Source organism: Mus musculus, chromosome 1 (genome assembly GCF_000001635.26).
Source record: "Mus musculus strain C57BL/6J chromosome 1, GRCm38.p6 C57BL/6J".
Classification (NCBI taxonomy): Eukaryota; Metazoa; Chordata; class Mammalia; order Rodentia; family Muridae; genus Mus; species Mus musculus.
The window spans coordinates 84,069,913-84,089,417 of NC_000067.6; the positions used below are offsets into that span (position 1 = coordinate 84,069,913).

At 41.0% G+C, this 19,505-nt stretch overlaps 1 protein-coding gene across 6 annotated transcripts in view; it reads right to left on the bottom strand.

Annotated features, from left to right (window-relative positions):
- Nucleotides 1-19,505, bottom strand: part of Pid1 (phosphotyrosine interaction domain containing 1) — a 303,550-nt gene that overhangs the window by 33,620 nt on the left and 250,425 nt on the right. For 4 of the 6 annotated variants that reach the window (XM_017313047.1, XM_017313045.2, XM_011238717.3 and 1 more), the window contains one exon: nt 10,821-10,886. The exons of the other annotated variants lie outside the window; for them this stretch is intronic. In XM_017313047.1, coding sequence (XP_017168536.1) covers nt 10,821-10,886 — 66 coding nt within the window. The remainder of the gene's footprint in view (nt 1-10,820; nt 10,887-19,505) is intronic. 6 annotated transcript variants of the gene reach the window in all.

The following is a 19,505-nucleotide window of genomic DNA, read 5'->3' on the forward strand; positions in this document are numbered from 1 at the left end:
CTTGAGAAGAAAAGTAGATAGTAATTCCAAGAGTTTTTATTCTTATTGCATAAGAAAAAATATTGTAATTTTGAACCTGTATATTCCAGTAGTCTTATATTTTTTTCAAAAAGTTAAAACTTTTACTAATTCATCCTACTGGCTGGTTAGCAGATTAAATGTGTACTGCTCCCAGATTATAAATTTTTTTAAGACAAAGTCTCACTCTGTAACCCTGCTTGCCCCAGAATTCAGTGTGTAGACCAGACTCATATTGAACTCTGCTAACCTTTCCCCACTCTACTCCTTGGATTAAAGATGTGTGTTTCAATGCCCAGTGATTATAATGAATTTTTCTTCTTCTTCTCCAATATCATTATAGAGGGGAAGAGTTGATTTTCAGATAATAATTAGGAAAATTGACAAAAATTATGAAGTGTAGTTTAAATAAAAATATTTTATAACATTTGTTTAAACAAAACAAGCCATGTTAACTTTCCATGGCAACTTATTTAAGAGCCATTGAGAATACCAGTTTAAATTAAAAAAAAAATAAACTGAAAATATTTTTAACATATTTTATTGTTTGAGAATTTCACACATGTATATAATGTGTTTTGATCATTCACAATATTCCCTTCCAATTTCATAGCTTTCTTTTTCTTCTGAGTTCAGTTAGTGTTGCCAGCATGTGCCTGGATGTGAAGCTACCAGCTGTACCCTAAGTAACCTTTCAGGGATAGACTCCTTAAGGAAAACTTCCTTCCTCCTCCTGGGCAGCCACGTACATTTAGGCTATTTAAAAGACCTTGTATCATTTGTTCTTCAAGTCATTGTACACCCAAACCTAGATTGAATTTATAAATCACAGCCTGAAATGAGCATAAACCTAAATGAATGGGTAAGAAGGTTAGCCTCTGATTTATAGTATTATCCCAGAGAAGCCTCGCTGAGACATATCTTATCTGCACACTTGCTTTATACAAATTATTCACTCAGTGAGTCTATCTCTAGCAAGTAAAACTCTTCCCAAGAAGCAAAGGCATTTCCCCAATAAAAACAAATACCTCTATTAAATAATGTTTTAGCTTTACAGTTTCCCTAAGGAAGAAGAGAAGGGGCCGCTCTGAATAGATCTTATAAAAAATTAAAAATGTCACCCCTGAGTTTGATTATTTCCTGCCTTCTATATAAGATACAACTTGCCAAACGCATGAAATTCAAGAAGAACGAAGACCAAAGTGTGGACACTTTACCCTTTCTTAGAAATGGGAACAAAACACCCATAGAAGGAGTTACAGAGACAAAATTTGGAGCTGTGACGAAAGGATGGACCATCTAGTGACTGCCATATGCAGGGATCCATCCCATAATCAGCTTCCAAATGCTGACACCATTGCATACACTAGCAAGATTTCGCTGAAAGGACCCAGTTATAGCTCTCTCTTGTGAGACTATGCCGGGGCCTAGCAAACACAGAAGTGGATGATCACAGTCAGCTATTGGATGGGTCACACGGCCCCTAATGGAGGAGCTAGAGAAATTACCTAAGGAACTATAGGGAACTGCAACCCTATAGGTGGAACAACAATATGAACTAACCAGTACCCGGGAGCTCTTGTCTTTAGCTGCATATGTATCAAAAGATGGCCTAGTCAGCCATCACTGCAAAGAGAGGCCCATTGGACTTGCAAACTTTATATGCCCCAGTACAGGGGAACGCCAGGGCCAAAAAGGGGGAGTGGGTGGGTAGGGGATTGGGGGGGGTGGGTATGGGGGACCTTTGGGATAGCATTGAAAATGTAAATGAGGAAAATACCTAATTAAAAATAAATAAATTAATTAAAAATTAAAAATTAAAAAAGCCTCCTGTGGCTCCTCTTTCCTTCTGCGTTCTCCATCTTTTGATCTTTCTTAGCCTTGGTTGGTTTCTTTGGTTCATTTCTCCAGTGTTTCTCTCGGATATGGTCCCTTATTGAGTTTTGATGCTAGGGATGGGACAGACAAGGTTAAGTAATGCATGTCTCTATCCTTCTAAGATGAGATGTTCAATATCTTGCATCATTCCACTTAAGAAGATAAATGAAATCACGAAGAGAAATACAATGAGACAAATTTTATAAGCTTTTTAAATAATCAATAGACCTCAAGTTAAAAGAATATAACCTTGGGCCCAGTGACTAGATCTATTCAGTGTTTATTGTGCTGTGCTGAACTGTAGGGGTGGCGCCATGGGTAAGGCACACACAATCATGAATATTCCAGAGTAAGTTTGAAGCTATAGGAGGCAAGAAACGAAAGTGTTGGGTAAGGCTCCTTGACATGGAAGCCTCAAGGTAGACCCAGGGAGATGTCCTAGGATTGCGCTGCCTAGAGAGAAAGAGGTAGCCGTGTAGCCCTTCCACAGAGAAGCCACAGCACAGAGTCTTTTCTTCCTACCCTTGCTCCCGTCTCACATACATGACCTAGGAACAACCGGGAGCTTATGTTCCCACCATTGCCCTGGCCAGAAGCAGACCTGGGCAAATTCTCAGCTTCTATATAAAAGAACAAATAAAGCAAGGTTCAAGTCTTTTCTTGCTCCTTCCTTAAAATCCTGCAGGGCTTGTTCACTGTCTCCTGAATGAAGTTCAAGGCACTTGAGGCTTTATTACACAGTCCCTCCCTCTATTTACAACCTCATTTTTACTTTAGTGTTTAGGGTCTAACAAATTCAATGCAATGCTTTGAGCACTCCCCCGACTCCACACCTCTGCACTTGTATATATCTTGTTTGCTCTCTCCCTGGAGTGGCTACCCAACTCCATCCTGTCTACTGGTCTTTATGCTTTCTGCATCCAGAAGCAATGCAAACATCAACTCTAAGGTACCAGATGAAACCAAGCAGTCTGTACACAATGCTTCATCCTCATCTATACTAAAATTAGAATTTCTACAGGATTACCCAGTGGCTGTCCTCCTCTGGATCATTTCTATGCCAGATGCCAGTATCATATTCTAGCTTCTTGCAGGTATTGGCAAATTATAAGAAAAAATAAGGATTAAATAAGCATTGAATGCATGCATGGATGAATGGATGGATAGATGGATTGATGGATAGATGAATATTGACTAGCTGACAGATACATTCAAATTGACTTAACCACTATTGCCTTAGCATTTATTAGATAGCATACTTTTGCAAGACACTGAAGGAACAAAGGGAGTTGAGACATATTAGTATGCTTAAGAAGCGTCATGCCATGCAGGGAAAGCCAAATACAGAAAAACATAATTATAATGCCACACAAAACATGCAGTGCTAAGGTGTGTAAATGGCTCAGAAGTAGGACTTGAGAAAAAATATTGAGACAGAATCTGGCTGTAGTGAAGGCTTTAATCTAGGGAACAAGGAAAAATAAATTTGGTCAGGAGGCTTCAGACTGATTTAGCAGCCACTAGAGAGCCACTGACAAGCTTAGGAGAGGAATGGCCTATTGATGCAAGTGACATTTTAGAGGCACTATTTGGCAGCCTGCTGAATTCTCCGAGGCATCGAGACAGCATCACATATGAAATGGCCTGAGCTTCCTTGTCCTGAATTATAAAATGAGGTTTTCTGCCTTATAAAAATATGTTGTTTCATAGCATTAATAGCATTTATTTCACTGAGAGAGAGAGTAAGGAATGCATGCTGCCAAAAGTTAAAGCTTGGACAAATAAAAGGGTGGTGGTGGTGTTGTGTCCAGAAGGCGGTGCCTGATCAAATCCACTGCATGGTGCAGCTCAGAAAATCACTCACTGCCTTGAGAAAATATCACAGGATTCTCAACACCAAGGGAGTCTGGGAGAACAAAAGGTGTCAAGGGACATTTCAGCCTAGTGTGTCCAGCTGGATTCTCACATATTTAATCTGTCAAATGATGGCAATACAGAACTAGAGGCTTAGCCTAACTGAATGTGTGCATGAAATTTCAATAGTTTGTGCTGGATAGTTTATGTTAACTCGACACAGGTAAAAGTCATCTGAGAGGAGGGAACTTCAATTAAGAAAATGCCTCCATGGCCAGGCGTGCCATACCTTTAATGTCAGCACTTGGGAGGCAGAAGCAGGCAGATTTCTGAGTTCGAGGCCAGCCTGGTCTACAGAGTGAGTTCCAGGACAGCCAGGGCTACACAGAGAAACCCCGTCTTGAAAAACAAAAACAAAAGGAAATGCCTCCACAGGATCAGGTTGTAGTACTGCCTGTAAGGCATTTTATAAATTAGTGATTGATAGTGGGGAGGTCCCAGCCCATTGTGGGTGGTGCCATCTCTGGGCTTGTGGTCCAGGGTTCTAGAGGAAATCAGGTTGAGCAAGCCACGAGAAACAAGCCAGTAAGCAGCAACTTTACATGACCTCTGCATCAGCTCCTGCCTCCAGGTTCCTATCCTGTTTGAGTTCCTCTCCTGGCTTCCTTCAGTGATGGAATACCATGTAGAAGTGTAAGCCAAATAAACTGTTTCCTCCCCAACTTGTTTTTTGGTCATGGTGCTTCATCAAAGCGATAGAAACCCTAACTAGGAGAGTCCCCAAATGGTATTGGTACATCTGGAGCTGCTGTGGAATCCATCGGGGCCAGGGATGTCTCAGACAGTCCCAACACTGGGTAAATGCTTTCGGATGTGGGAGGGGACAATGACCCAACCTTTTTCAGATACTGATGGTAAGGACAGTGAGGTGTAAACCTGGGCTTCAATGCCTTCAAGATGGTATGATGCTGTGTGGAGATCAAATCAGGGGTGAGTGTCAAAGGATTCATTTCCCCACCCCACCCAAAACTGGTCACAAGCAAGCATGCAGCATTACTTTTCCCAGCATCCTCTGCTCTGTGTAGTCTGAATCCTGAGATTGATCCCCTGACCATCATCTGTGTTATCCTGGTAAGATAAAATTTTTAGAGGTATTGGTGGAAAAGCTAGCACCACTGGCATCAAGTGACTCATCGCAGATCTTAAGAAAGATAAACTGTTCACATTAAACAGGAGGGTTGAATGGCCAAAGGGTAGGAGGGTTACAGAGTCTCCAGAAGCACTAGTGATTCAAAATGGTATAGGGTATGTGGCAAGGAATGATGTAAGTGGTCTTCTGAAGTGGAGAGATGCCCCTGGCTGACAGCCACTGAGGAAATATGTAGTCAGTCCTACATTCAAAAGGAATTGGGCTCTGCCCAGAGTGTGAACATTCTTGGAGGAGACTCTTCATGCCTGCCAGTTGGGAACACAGCTTAGCTGTCATTAATTTCAGCTTTTGAGGACAGTAAGCAATGCACTTGGCCCAGACCATCCTAACCAGTGATTCACGAGGCTGTGAGATAATAAATGGGATCTCTCTCTAAGCTGCAAATGTTGCAGTAACTTGTAATAGCAGCAATAGAAACCGGGTGTGCCTTTAAATGTTTCTAAATGATACATATCAGTTGCTATCCATACAGGACTTTAAACAGAATATTTACTCCCATTCTAATGTGATTCCACAAAACTAATTGAGCAGATTAGACAACAAAAACTCTGGAGTGGTAAAGAGCATGGAAAAGTAACAGGATTGGAAAGGCACCATGGAGGGAAGATGACCCTGTAGACACAATCTTATCCCATTGTTCAGAAAAACCAATCTGATCCAACGGAATGTCTTACTTTGTAGGACAGATATTTTGAACCCATCCATTCAAACAAATTTCAGATCAATCAATTCATCCAACATTCACTAGAGTGGCTATGCATACTGAGCCATGGAATGCCTACCACACCCACACCAAAAGAACAAGGCCAGGATGACCAATTCACCACTGCTGCAATTCACCACTGGCCATACCAAGGAAAGAGAAGATGCACCCAACATTATCAGTAAATAGCAAGTGAAATTAGACCTGAGAAATAGCTAATGTCTCCCCCAAATCAGTGTCAGTCAGAAAAGTCAGTGTCAGATCAAAGAGCTTGAGGTGATCATAAGTGAGGAGCAAATGTCTATTGTATAGAAGGTAAGGAAAAGCATGATATCGGGTAGAGGATAAATACTTGGTTCGGGCCATCTCTTCACTTAGTCAAAATTTATGTGTGTATTATCCTTTGCAATTGTCATGAGCTATACTATGGTGTAGTTTCTTTCTTTCATGAAAATGAAACTGATCCAGGGGTATTCTTAGGAACTCACCTATCAATAAGTGACATGTTTATCCCAAGTACAGTGTTTACCTATAAGGCCAGGGAAACATCAAACCATTTCAGTTTAGATCATTTTCAGTCACATACATATATTAGCTAAATGTAATAGTTTAAACAAGAATGTCCCCCACAGGCTCAAAAGATGTTTAACTACTTGGCTTCCCAGTTGGTGATGCTGTCTGGGAAGGTTTGGGAGGTGTGGCCTTGCTGGAGGCAGTATGTCTCTGAGGGGCAAGGCTTTGAGAGTTTAAACCTTCACTCTATTCTCAGCTTTCTCTCTCTTCTTTGTGCTGTGGTGCAAGATGTGAACCCTCAGCTTCATGCCCCAGCTGCTATACCTGCCACCATGTCTGCCACCTCTCCTCTGTGGGGCTAGCTTTATGTCAGCTTGACACAAGCTATTATCATTGTAGAGTCATCACTGAGAAGAATCCCTCTATTTCAATGGTTCTCAACCAGTGGGTTCACCTAAGACTGTCAAAAACAAAAAACAGAACAAACACACACACAAAAAAAAACAGATCTTTACATAATGATTCATAACATTAGCAAAATTACAGTTATGAAGTAGCATTGAAAATAATCTTATGGTTGGGGGTCACCGCAACATGAAGAACTGTATTGAAGGGTTGCAGCATTAGGAAGGTTGAGAACCACTACTCTATAATATCAGCTTATAGGGCATTTTCTTATTTAGTGATTGATGATGGGAGGGTAATTATGGGCAATGACATCCCTGAGTTGATAGTCCTGGATCCTGCAAGAAAGCAAGCCATGAGGAGCAAATCTGTAAGCAGCATCTCTCTACCTCTACAGTCTCTGCACCAGCTCTGGCTTATAGCTTCCTACCCTGTTGGAATTCTTGCCATGACTTTCTTCCACTATAAACAGAAATGTGGAAATATAATGAAAATAAGCCCTTGCATTCCCAAGTTGCTTTTATTTAATCATGTTGTTTCCTCGCTGCAATACTAACCCTAACTAAGACAGCATCCATGATGGATTACTATCCCTTTGGAACCATAAGCCTAAGTAAACACTTCTATAAGTTGCTTTGGTCATGGTCTTTTATCACAGCTACAGAAAGTTGAAAAAGGTCAGTGCCACAGGGACCCTGCCAAAGGGGACCTGCCACAGGGACAAACTTCATGGCAGACTGATAGGAAGGGTTAACTGGACAGTGATGAAGTAGCCAGAGAGCTCAACAGCTGCTGGCTGTTTCCATAGCTCACACCACTTTAACCAGGCAGAGATGTTCAGAAACCTCCCACATAAAGTCTGCAGATGAGGAAGCATTTACTTTATTTACTGAAGGCTTTTGAAATAACAGATCACCAATGGGGCCTTTAAATATTTACATTCTGTTGGCTGACCAGACATAGTGCTTATTACTGTGGGCATAGCAGTCTTGGTCTAAAATAGAACTTTACACAAGGAGGTTTCCCTGACCTTCCTTGTCTAAGCCACTAGCCCTTGCAATGAGGTGGTAAACAGAATGCAGGCCAAAGAAGACACTTGTTCCTGCTGTCAGCCATCTCCTCATTATTCATTGTTCTAAGCATTATCTATTTAATGCTTTTGTGGCTACTGGAGCATGCAAAGTGCAAGGTCTCCTGGCACATCTCAGGACATGTAAATTGTTCCCCACTCCCCATAAATGGAAAGGAACGAAAACTCTTCTTTATAGCTAGAAATGGTGTTGACATTTTCAATTTTGTCTCCAGGTTAACCTACCACAATGAAGCCTGCAGTAATGATTTGACTCAGCTGGTAAGTTCCCAGGCATGCCAACTGCCCTATCTCATCCTAACCTGCCATGAGAAATTATAGCTTCTCTTTGCTCCAAGTAGAATCACATTCCTGATTAATAGCGAAGGTGGACACTCAGACCAAGAAGCAAAGATAAGGCATCCAATCTTTGACTGCCATGGCATATATTTTATAACTCTTTTTAAAAGGACTCTCCAAACCCAAGATAGGAAATCTTCCCTCAGCACTCTGGAACTGAACATCAAGTAAGCAGGAAACTGTATTAACCCTCAAGGAATTTTAGTAAAGCCCGCTTTGTCTTAGATATTAAATAGACACCATTCACAATGAGCAAGCAGTCCACTTTCCAGCAGGATACGGCCCAACACAAATATTACTTTATTTTCCTTAGTAGTTCAAAGGAGGTGGCTTGTGTCGGTAGGAAATAGAGTCACTTATTATGTAAAAGATGTTTTCTTCTTCTTCTCATGTCTTTATGTATTATCATTTCTGGAATGGATACAAGAAACCTAAATTGAAACTTCCCAAGGCTTAGGTTTCAAAGCTGAACTACAGAATCTCCTAAGCAGTTCACCAAAATAAGCCATGATGTGTTTTCTCTATAAACAATCTCTGAAAATGACAATGGCTATTACAATTATTGTAACAGCACAGATAGCTTCAGGAACACAACTGCATCCATCTCTTTGATCCTCTACCAGAAATCCCTGTGGGTGGATAAAACAAGTGAGGGAAAGGCAATGACTCACTTCTGATTTAACTTCCTTGGTCTTTTAGGAAGTTAGGGGTTCCTCTGTCTCCACGGGAGAATGAATCTTGAAAATATCTCGTCAATCATTTCATCCTTTACATAAACCTATACCTATATTTAAGTAGTACTCAATAGGAGATCATTGTATTGAGTTGAAAATGAGAGAGATAGCCAGGCACCATGCAAAGGTTCACCTGGTGGCTACAGACTCATGAAAGCATGGCTTACACATGCCTGATATGCATTTGTGATAAACAAGGACAAGGACAGATGGAAAAGGAACTCTGACCATTTGCTTCTGTCTCTTCGTCCTTCCTCTAGCCAACTGGCCCATCAGACAACAGAATTAAATTCCATTTCACTTAATCTCCATAAGAAAGTATAAGTTGGACAAAGCTGAAATTTAGTGTATGAGGAAGCAGTTTCTAAAAGTTAAGTTTAGAAGAAATTTGCCTTTTATTTTTTAAAAAATACATTTATTTTCAAATTAACAATATTGGAAATAAGCAATGTGAACATTTTTGTAGATTTGAGAATTAATATCCTATTTATACTATTATATACTATTTACTCATATACTATTTTATACTATTTACTTATATTTGAATTCTGGACTTAGTCAAAATTATGATAGGCCTATATCAAATAATCTATCTCTAGCTTTAAATCATTAGTTTTGGGTGGTTTCTTATTTGAATTTTTGATTGTATCAATTGTTTGTTCATTTATCTTTGAGAAGAAGATTCTGTAGCTCAGGCTAGCCTCAAACTCACAGCATCATCTTGCCTCAGCCATAACAAGAGCTGTGATTACAGATGTGAGTCACAACCATGCAGAAAACTTCTGTTCTTGAGGGAGATTTTGTGCAAATAAAACGAAGAGATATCTCAGGTCTGTCGACAGCCTGCAACTATGGCTTGAATGAACTCCCAATGCTCTAGATACACAATGGTGTCTGAAAATACTCATAAACATGGAAAAAGCACCAGATGTGGAATGTCTTGTTCCTCACTTACATGTCGTCCTCAGTCACATAGGTCGCAGGGGTTTGTTTGATCTCTACGGAGATGTTCTGTCAGCTTTGCATACACTGGGCTCCTTTAGAGGCAAAGGCAGTAAGCCAGCCTTCGGAATAGCCTCCATCTTTAGACTCGAGTGTCTCCCTGGTGAGGGATTCTTATAGTCACACTAATTAGGTAAAACCATAAAGGCTTCCCCAGCGCTTTACTCAAGGAACCTCTTCTTGCTGATTTTATTGTAGGAAATCTCTGAAATGCTAGGAGGCATATTAATTAACAGTGGAAACAATGCTGAACGTCTATGGAATGCTTAATTAATTATTCTGAAATGCTACGCTTAATACTTGAATACTAAATTGCTAACTCTTGGTGATTTGTTTAGGGCAAGGAGCCTTTGTTTCTAAAGACATGCAACAAAGGCTTGAGACTGCGGTGGTAAACGGTCTTTTGCCAGGTGAAGTGGTTATCAGTACCCAGAAGGTGTATTTCTTTCTGTGTGTAGTTACAGTAAAGTGCTCCACAGCTGACAGACAAGATAGACAGATGGTAGGCAGAGGGTAGAAAGGAGAATGACTGTGAGAGACCAGAATTGAGATGGATTGTGGCCTGTGCTTCTCTAAATCAGTAAAAGACCTCATTGATTGAAAAGAATTTTGCCCACCAAATAGGAAACACATGTGAACTGCTTCCATGGCTTTGTCCTGGTCAAGTTACTCATTTATCCCAACTAATCTGATCAAAATGGTAATTACTTCGCAGAGCTTAACTACACTTCAAACCCTCCTTTTACATCTCCCAAAATAAAGACAAGGATCTCAAACATCGGTGCTGAGCGGCAGCCTCACAGGACTGTAATCTGCTCCGTTGTGCCTTGTCTAGTCAAGTAAGTTACTGAACATAGAAATAAGTGAACAGACCCTACACAACACAGTACAAGAGAGATGAACTGCAATCTGCCAAGTATGAGGCTGTTCCAATTATTTATTTATAAATAAACCTTATTTATTTAATATTTGAATGTGAGATTTACGTCTTGCTACTCGTTATTCACTCCAACATTAGGGAAGGAGCCCGATGTCAGTTCTGGCTGCTTTTGCTGTATTTCCTTGGCAACTCACAGAAGGCAGGTGGCTTCTGAGGTACAGGTGTAATGCTGGTGGGTTGCAGCTTCCAGCTTCTTGACCCTAAGACCAGAATATTCTCATGCAGTACAAAACGGCATAAGCCCCACCCCTCCAGCTCCTCTGCTATTTATTTATTTATTTCATAAATATTACTCCATATCCCACCCACCCACCCCTGTCCACCCTCCAGCTGTTCCACATCCCATACCTCCTTCCTGCACCCCTGCCTCAACAAGGATGTCCCCACCCCACCTCCCTGCCCCCCACCCTACCAGATCTCTAAAGTCCCTGGGGCCTCCAGTCTCTTGAGGGTTAGGTGCATCTTCTCTGAATGAACACAGACCCAGCAGTCCTCTGCTGTATATGTGTTGGAGGCCTCATATCAGCTGGTGTATGCTACCTGGTTTGTGGTCCAGTGCCTGAGAGATCTCCGGGTTCCAGGTTAATTGAGACTGCTGGTCCTCCTAACAGGGTTGCCCTCATCATCGTCATCACCCAACCTTTCCCCAGTTCAACCACAGGGGTCAGCAGCAGTCCATTGGTTAGGTGCAAATATCTGCATCTGACTCTTTCAGCTGCTTGTTGGGTCTTTCAGAGGCCAGTTATGATAGGTCCCTTTTTGTGAGTACTCCATAGTCTCAGCAATAGTGTCAGCTCCCCTTGAGCTGGATCCCACTTTGGGCCTGTTGCTGGACCTTTCTCAGGCTCCTCTCTATTTCCATCCCTGTAATTCTTTCAGACAGGAATACTACTCAGCTATTAAGAAGGAGGACATCCTGAGTTTTGCAGTCAAATGGATAGAACTAGAAAATATCATCCAGAGTGAGGTAACTCAGACTCAAAACGACATGCATGGTATGTACTCACTAATAAGTGGATGTTAGGGAAAAAAAAGTACAGAATACCCAACATACAAGTCCACAGAACTCAAAAAGATTAACAAGCTGAAGTGCCCAAGTGAGGACACCTCAGTCCCACTTGGGAGGGAGAAGAAAGCAATCACAAGTAGGGAGGGAACGTAGATGGGGGGGGGGGGGAACCTGATCTGGTACTGGGTGAAGGAAAAGGACTAAAGCCTTTAGGGTCAGCAGAAATAATGGAAACAGGCCACCTCTGTAGATAGGAGGTTGGAGGGGGGACACTGAAGAATGCACCAAAGACCTGGGAGGTGAGAGACTCTCAAAACTCAAAAGGAGGGACCTTAGATGAAATGCCTGACAGTAGAGAGAGGGAACTCATAGAGCCTATCTCCAGCAGGAAGACAGGACATGAAGTGAGGGATAGGGTTGCCATCCCACAGTCACACCTCTGACCCATAATTTTTCCTCTGCTAATTTTAAAGTATCCAATTCATATATAAAGTGTCTACCTACCTAACTAACATACTTAGTACTTTCCGTTTTCTGCAGCTAATCCTTATGGATGCTCTAATTCAGAAAGCCAGAGCTTAAGCAAAGACTTCAGAGAAAAGCCAGCTGATAAGCCTACAACATTCATGTGTGCAAGCGTGGACACAATATATTCATTTTATAACTTACCCATGGAAATATTTATTGAGCAAGTACTATGTGGCTGACACTGTAGAACTGCCAAATAGCTTTTAAGAGAGCAGGATAGTGAGAGTAAAATAGAGAACTACTGTCAGACCTGTGGGATCACACTCTTCTATATTGAACCACATTTGAACTAGACAGTCTGCCTGTATCTCTGTTACCCATTCTCTCTGTTAACTAGTGCACGCTTTCCTACATGGTGGCAGGCTCAAAGAGTCTTTCTCTCATATGTTATCTGTAAATACTAGCACTATAATATGAAAATAAACATACTGCAGTTTATAAACAATGAGCATGCTATTGTTCATTGGATTAGAGCAGGTTCTGTTATCCTAAAAAATGAGAATTAAGTTGCCTTCCCAAACCATGTGTACTTAAGCCCATAGGGTTAAAGCACAGAAGAACATGTAAAAGAGGAGTAGTTCCATTTTTAAGAAACACCATCAAACCTGGATACAGGTGGCCCTCCAAAGCCCATGTTGAAATGCTATCCTCCAGTCTTCAAAGGTGCTACCATTGAGAGATGATCATGAGAGTGGGGCCTTCATGAACAAGCCTTATAAAAGAAGCTGTAGAGAGGCCCTTAACACCTCTCTAATCTCTTGCCTTGTAAGATTACAGAAATGAGACAGGCCTTCTAAGAAGCAGCCCCTTATTGGCCCTTGGCTCTTCAAATTCCCAGCTCCCATTATAGTAAGAAATAAATCCCATATTTCTAAACTGACATGTCTAAGGTTAAACAACTCAAATTTCTTTCAGTCATTTAATCGGGCAATCTGAGAATCAGCCTTATTACACGGTGGGTGGCAATGGTATCCTTCAGCCTTATTACACAGTGGACAGCAATGGTATCCTTCAGCTGGACTCCATCAAGACTTTTCACCGAAGTCTGTGATAATTAACTTTGCCTGACAGATTGAATGATGGGGAAGGGCCAAGACGACTAGATCAGCACGTCTCTGGGCATTACCTGAGAAGAAAATTCCAGAGAGGACTAAAGAGACAGAACCAGCCCTAAGTGTGAGTGTGGGCGGTGCTGTCCTGTAGGTGGTGAGAGCTATGATTCAGGTAGCACTGACATACATATATTTATATTCTCTCTCTCTCTCTCTCTCTCTCTCTCTCTCTCTCTCTCTCCCTCCCTCCCTCCCTCCCTCCCTCCCTCCCTCCCTCCCTCCTTCCTGTCTGCCACACTAGGACTGTTCTACTCTCCACACCTGCCCCTCCCCGTGATGGACTGAAATTATGAACAATAAGATTTCTCTTTTTTCACCTTAGGTTGTTTGGCTCTGTTTTGTCACGTGGCTCAGAAGTGTGACGAACCCACCATCTATTAAGACCAATGAGTACCTCTTCACAGGAATTATTTTTATCTTCAGATAAACACGTTACTCTTAGTACAAGCATATACCTAGGATATATAATACTCACTGCATATCCAGCTAAATTATGGCTAGCTCTGAAAGCCCATTAGCTTATTTGGAAGATGATGCCCACTACACTGGCTTGTGCTTAAGTTCGGTCTTGACAAATACCTATTGCATTCACTGTCTGTGAATGAGTCCAGCAGCAAGGTAGTTCTTAACTTGCTGCAAATATGGATTCATCACCCTCAAGCTAATGCCTTCAGTTCAGCTCAGTTTTAACTATTTGTCTAGTGTCAAAGCATCTAAGGGTCTCTTCTGTAAGTCAACAGTACAAGGCAGAAGAAAGACTTAGAACTCTAAAAAAATGTGCACTCTTGTGTTAGGTGTCAGATGGTCCAACATAGAGGAAAAAGTAGAAATCATTAGGCAGAGCTTTTGGCAACCCTACTAACTCACTTGCCTACCTACCCATCCCTGTATCTATCTTGCAAAGAGAAAGCAGCAATGCTGGGAAACCAGCCCAGAGGGCCCCGGATTGTTGAGAAGTCTTCCTTGAGGAATCTTGCTTACATTTTCTCTCTGGTTTCTGAGGGAAGGTGTCTACCTCAAAATCATCCAAATTTAGAAGAAATCTCTATAGTTTTCCATTAACAATAAGAACTTTGAAGCGTGGGTATGACTGCTTGTGAGAATTATTTTAGTAATGGGCCTTTGCATAGCTCTCTTAATCCATTCCTTCCTTCTAAACGAGGTGAGAACAATCTAGGCAATTGAGGCAAAACTTTATGATGCACTCCCTCTCTAATTTGACATCTATTCCTCTGAGCACTCAACTCCATGCCATCCATTTTCTTTTTTATTTTTTTATTAGGTATTTATTTCATTTACATTTCCAATGCTATCCCAAAAGTCCCCCACACCCTCCCCTACCCATTCCCCCACCATTTTCTATCAAGGCCAAAAGTGATGGCCCGGTACCACACCATGGGGCTGCTCTTCACCAACAAACATCTTCCAGTAGTTTCAAAAGTCTGATTCTATCCCTCATTCTCTGCTCTTTCCTATCTAGCTTTCCTTGCTTCAGCTAACTGTTGCTATGTAACAAACATGTGCACAGTACCAGTGGTAGACAAGAAACATTTCTTTCTCAGATACCTGCAGAATTATCTGGACATCTGGGGATCTCAACCCAGCTTGCTGCAGGCTCTGCTCTTTGTGGAGTTTGACACATGCACCTTCACTGGTCAGGTTTTGTTTGATGTCTCTCCTCCTAGACTAGAGAGTTAGCTTTCTACATCTCATGAGATTCAATGGCAACAGAGTGCAGAGGGAGATACAAGCAGCCTCTTTTTTTTTTTTTTTTTTTTTTTTTCTTTCCCGATACAGGGTTTCTCTGTGTAGCCCTGGCTGTTCTGGAACTCACTTTGTAGACCAGGCTGGCCTCGAACTCAGAAATCAGCCTGCCTCTGCCTCCCGAGTGCTGGGATTAAAGGCGTGCGCCACCACGCCCAGCTACACAAGCAGTCTCATAAGACCTGGAATCTGTCTCCACAACTCAGCCACACAGATCTAAATGAGAAAGTGTCAGAATCAGATGTGGGAAGTCAAATTTGATTCTTTACAAAGAAAGATTATAAATTACATGGCAGAGTTCCTCCATTTATAGTGTTGCAAGGTGCTGTACTAACTGCTGGGAGAAAAAAAGACATTAGTGGTCTTACCCGGTGATGGGTCATATTCTAATACTAACTTGGCAGGTAATATGTGTCCAGTGTTGCAATAATGATAGACTATTATAGGGATAACCAACTACATTCCATGGAGGAAGGGATCATCTGGATTACTTTCATTGAAGTAGGAAGACCTGCTCACGATGGTTGGCACCATTCCCTTGGCTGGGATCCTGAGTTGTGTAAGTGGAAAAGGGACTGAACAGCAGCCATATGTCCATTGCTCTTCTTCTGACTGTAGACCTGACATGAGCAGCTGCTTCATTCTCCTGCTGCCTTGATTTCCCCACAACCGTGTACCTTGAACTATGAGCTAAAACAAACAAACAAACAAACAAAAAAACAAAAAACCCTTTCTCCCTTAAGTTGTATTGTAAAGTGCTTCATAACAGCATCAAGAAATCTCAGGTAATATTGGACATTTTCAGACTTTACATCGGTAGAAACTAAAGGTCTGAGAGTATGTTCCTGAAGGATTAACTTAATAGTCACAAGGCTGTTAAGTCACATGGAGGTAGGCAGTAAATGGCAATTTAGGGTGCTAACAATAGCCTTAGAAAATGTGTCTCTGGACCTGTGAGACCTCTCCAATCAGGCAAGTTCCAATGCTCAATCTGCCTTGATTATTTAATGTAGGTTCAGCTCTTTGCTGTGAACATCAGTTCATATCGTACATAGTTTACCCTGCAATTCTGGTTCTGGAGAGCATGATTCTTTCCAACCCCAAAGTATAGCAAAGCCACACTTCCTGCTCCTTTCTAATGCCCAAACTGCTTAAACATAGGAAAACAGGGTTACTCTACTGAGAGACATAAAATCAGCAAATGTTTAGAATGATCAACATAGTAAAGATTTGGGCCTTTATTTAGTACTTGGGCTTCTGCATCTCAATGTCTGGGTGAAAGAAAAGAAAAATATATACCACAAAATAGGATTCTGTTCGCTGATGGGAGAATTTAAAGCACCTCTGAGATTTTCATGTCACAAAAGGTAAGCCTCCTTCAAATGATATTTAGGGGAAAATTACCTGTTTTGCATTTGAAGACAAGAGAGCCATGCCCTCATTTTTTTTTTTTTTTTACTGTACAAAATTGGAGCCATTTTTGATTAACACATTACTTTAAAATTCCTTTCTATGCTTGTTCTTTTAGAAGCCCAATTTCATTTAGGGGAGGAGAAAATTAGAATAAAAAGACGTTTACATAAAATTAACATCCCAATGGTTTTCCTTGCATTGATAAGCAAATTTCTTTTCATATCAGAAACCATTCATACAGAGATGCTCATTATAGACACTGGGATCTGTCAGCTCATTACCCATAGTGCATCTTAGTCATGCTACACCCAACTCCCCCAACTTCAAATAGACTCCCCAGCCCTTGACAGAAAGCTACAGACTAGAAAAACACTTATAGATACAGGCAGAGTTCCAAAACATCTTTGATTTATAGCCATAAAGCTACTGTTCACCCTTATATGTGTGATAATAACTCAGTTTTCCTGGTCATTCTTGGATTTGGCTCTATCCAGTTTGCTTTGCACATTTTTAGGTTAGAGAAATGAACCTATCTTTGCAACAAGCCAATAAAAGAGAAAAGAAACCATACTAGCTTCCTCGTGCATGTCACTCTGAATTCATTGGGAACATCTTGAAGCCTGTCAGATAATTCTGGGGAAGAGTCCAAAAAGTAACTCAGAAAGAAACATCTGCATATAAATATCCAATTCAGTGAGCAAAACTATCCAATTGCCTATAAGCAAAACAGCCATATGTGAAATAGAATTACACTTAGAACTTCTGCAGACATTTGCTTCAAGGTTGGAGCTAAGAAATGACAGCCATTTGCCTCTTTCACTTTGGAAAATCTAAATTAGGGAAAGGAATCATAATGTCAGCATTTGCTAATATTCTCAGTTTACTGAGTAAAGGGGTATCCTACTTTTTGAACAGTGTCAGCGTTGACCTAAATAATTTGTTTTGGAGGCAATATACTTGTTAAATGAAGTGAAGATAATTTCCAGTCTTCATAGAGAAGGCTCTTTATTCAGCAATTTTCTCTTAACATGTCATCAATAAAGACGGCTTGAACTCCAGCCATTGACATCCAAATCTTGGAGTGGTTTTACTAAGTGGGCCACAGAGAAGACAACATGATGAATACAGCTCTGACTCACTGCATCACGGTTCCTGGCTTAAGCTTCACATTCTTTATCTTTCCCACCTAGTGGTTCAGCTAGAGATAATGAAGTGAAGCTTTTTAAAGGCTCGCATGGGTAGTATCGAAAGCACCAGAACCCGACATCCTCAAAGCTTTCAGAGATTCAGATCTGGATTATATCTCCATGGCAGGAAAAGCATCATGTCTGTGTTTGGTCAGAAAAGAAAACAATTTCTGAGCTGTGTTTCTTAACCCCTGCCATGTGTCGTTATCCTAACAACCCCACAGTTGGATCTCGAGACAAGGGTCTTGCTTAGAAGAAGGCATTCAGATGTGTCATGAAAACTAAACAAGTCAGAATAAGAGACCAAAGCAGGAACATATGAGACACACCATAAATCCCCAGCAATGGGATCTCAGCTGTGAAAATAGCCTGGCTAAGTCATCCTGTGTTTGATTAAAAGAGAAAACATCTCTACCAAAACAGCCATGTTTGAAGTTCACCGCTGCAGCAAGATAAAATGAATGCTTCAAGGATTTGCAATGTAGAAAGGCATGGAGTATTAGTGAAAATGCAGTTCCTTTGACCTCTTCTGGGACTCGCATTACACTGGTATGCAGCTGCCTTCTTGGAAACCTCCCTTGGAGAAGCTTGACTTAGCAGAACAGTGCCTTAGACATTGCTTTGTGCTTACCCACCATCCATGGTCTCTGTCACAAAAGAGAGTGCTACACTTGGAATGCTCTGGGGAACAGACTTCAAGGTCTGAAACTGTGAGATTAAAAACCTGAGCATATAAAGATGGGTTTCTGCTAAAAAACTGACTTGGGTTATATCTGTATTTATGGAGCTTCTTGGTTTCATTTATGGAAGCTGTAATAAAATAACTGGCAATGACAATAGAAAGGAGAATGGCTTTATTTAGGTCAAATTTGATGGTAAAGTCTGTCATTGCAGGGAAGTTATATCTGCAGGTGCCTGAAGGAGTTAGTCATATCACATCTATAATCAGAAACAGAGCAATGAAGGCATCCATGCTGATACTCAGCTTGCTATTTCTATTCTTACTCAGTTCAGAATTCCATTCCTAGGGAATGTTACTGCTCACAGTGGTAGTTTTCCCAATTTCACCTAAACTAGAAGAAACAGCCATTGAAGCACCCGTCCAAGGTAATTCTAGATTGTGTCAAGTTGATAATTAAAGCTATTACATCAGAGAAATTCTTATGTTAAATTAGATGTTGATATACTTCTTTCCCAATGGTTCCTCCAAAATGATAAGTATCAGATAGTATGAAACATACAGAGTTTATGTGTAAAATAACTCATTAAATTGACACTGAAAGAAAAGGGACATAGTAAAGAGTGAAGTGGCATTGAATAGATGGCAAGGAACGGCTTCTACACTCCTTAGGTTAATAGTAGAAGTACCTTCCAACCACCATCTTCCCTGGTAAGTAACATTTATAAATTCTTCTTTCATTTATTAACACAATTAAGATTCTCTCTTGAGTTTTACTGAAGAGGTAACGGACAGAACTCCATTAAAATCACAACTGTCTGATTCTACAGAGAAGATAGGCAAGAGGAAGACCTTGGCTCTCAATAACCAAACTTGGAGGTAAGTGAGACAGAGTAGAAAGTTTATCTGATTAATCCAAGACAAAAACTAGGGATTCTGGAAGGGCAAGCTCATACTGCCAAGGTTTAGAACATGCAATAGCATGGATCCAAGAACTCCTGTTCAGCACAGAGTCATCACTGAACCATCAAAGTCCGAGTCTTCAATCTAGTGGTAAAGGGCTGGGCCTCTTGGGAGACTCAGGCTAGCAGCTGGCAGCAGGCATAAGCTGTGTGCAAAATACAGGT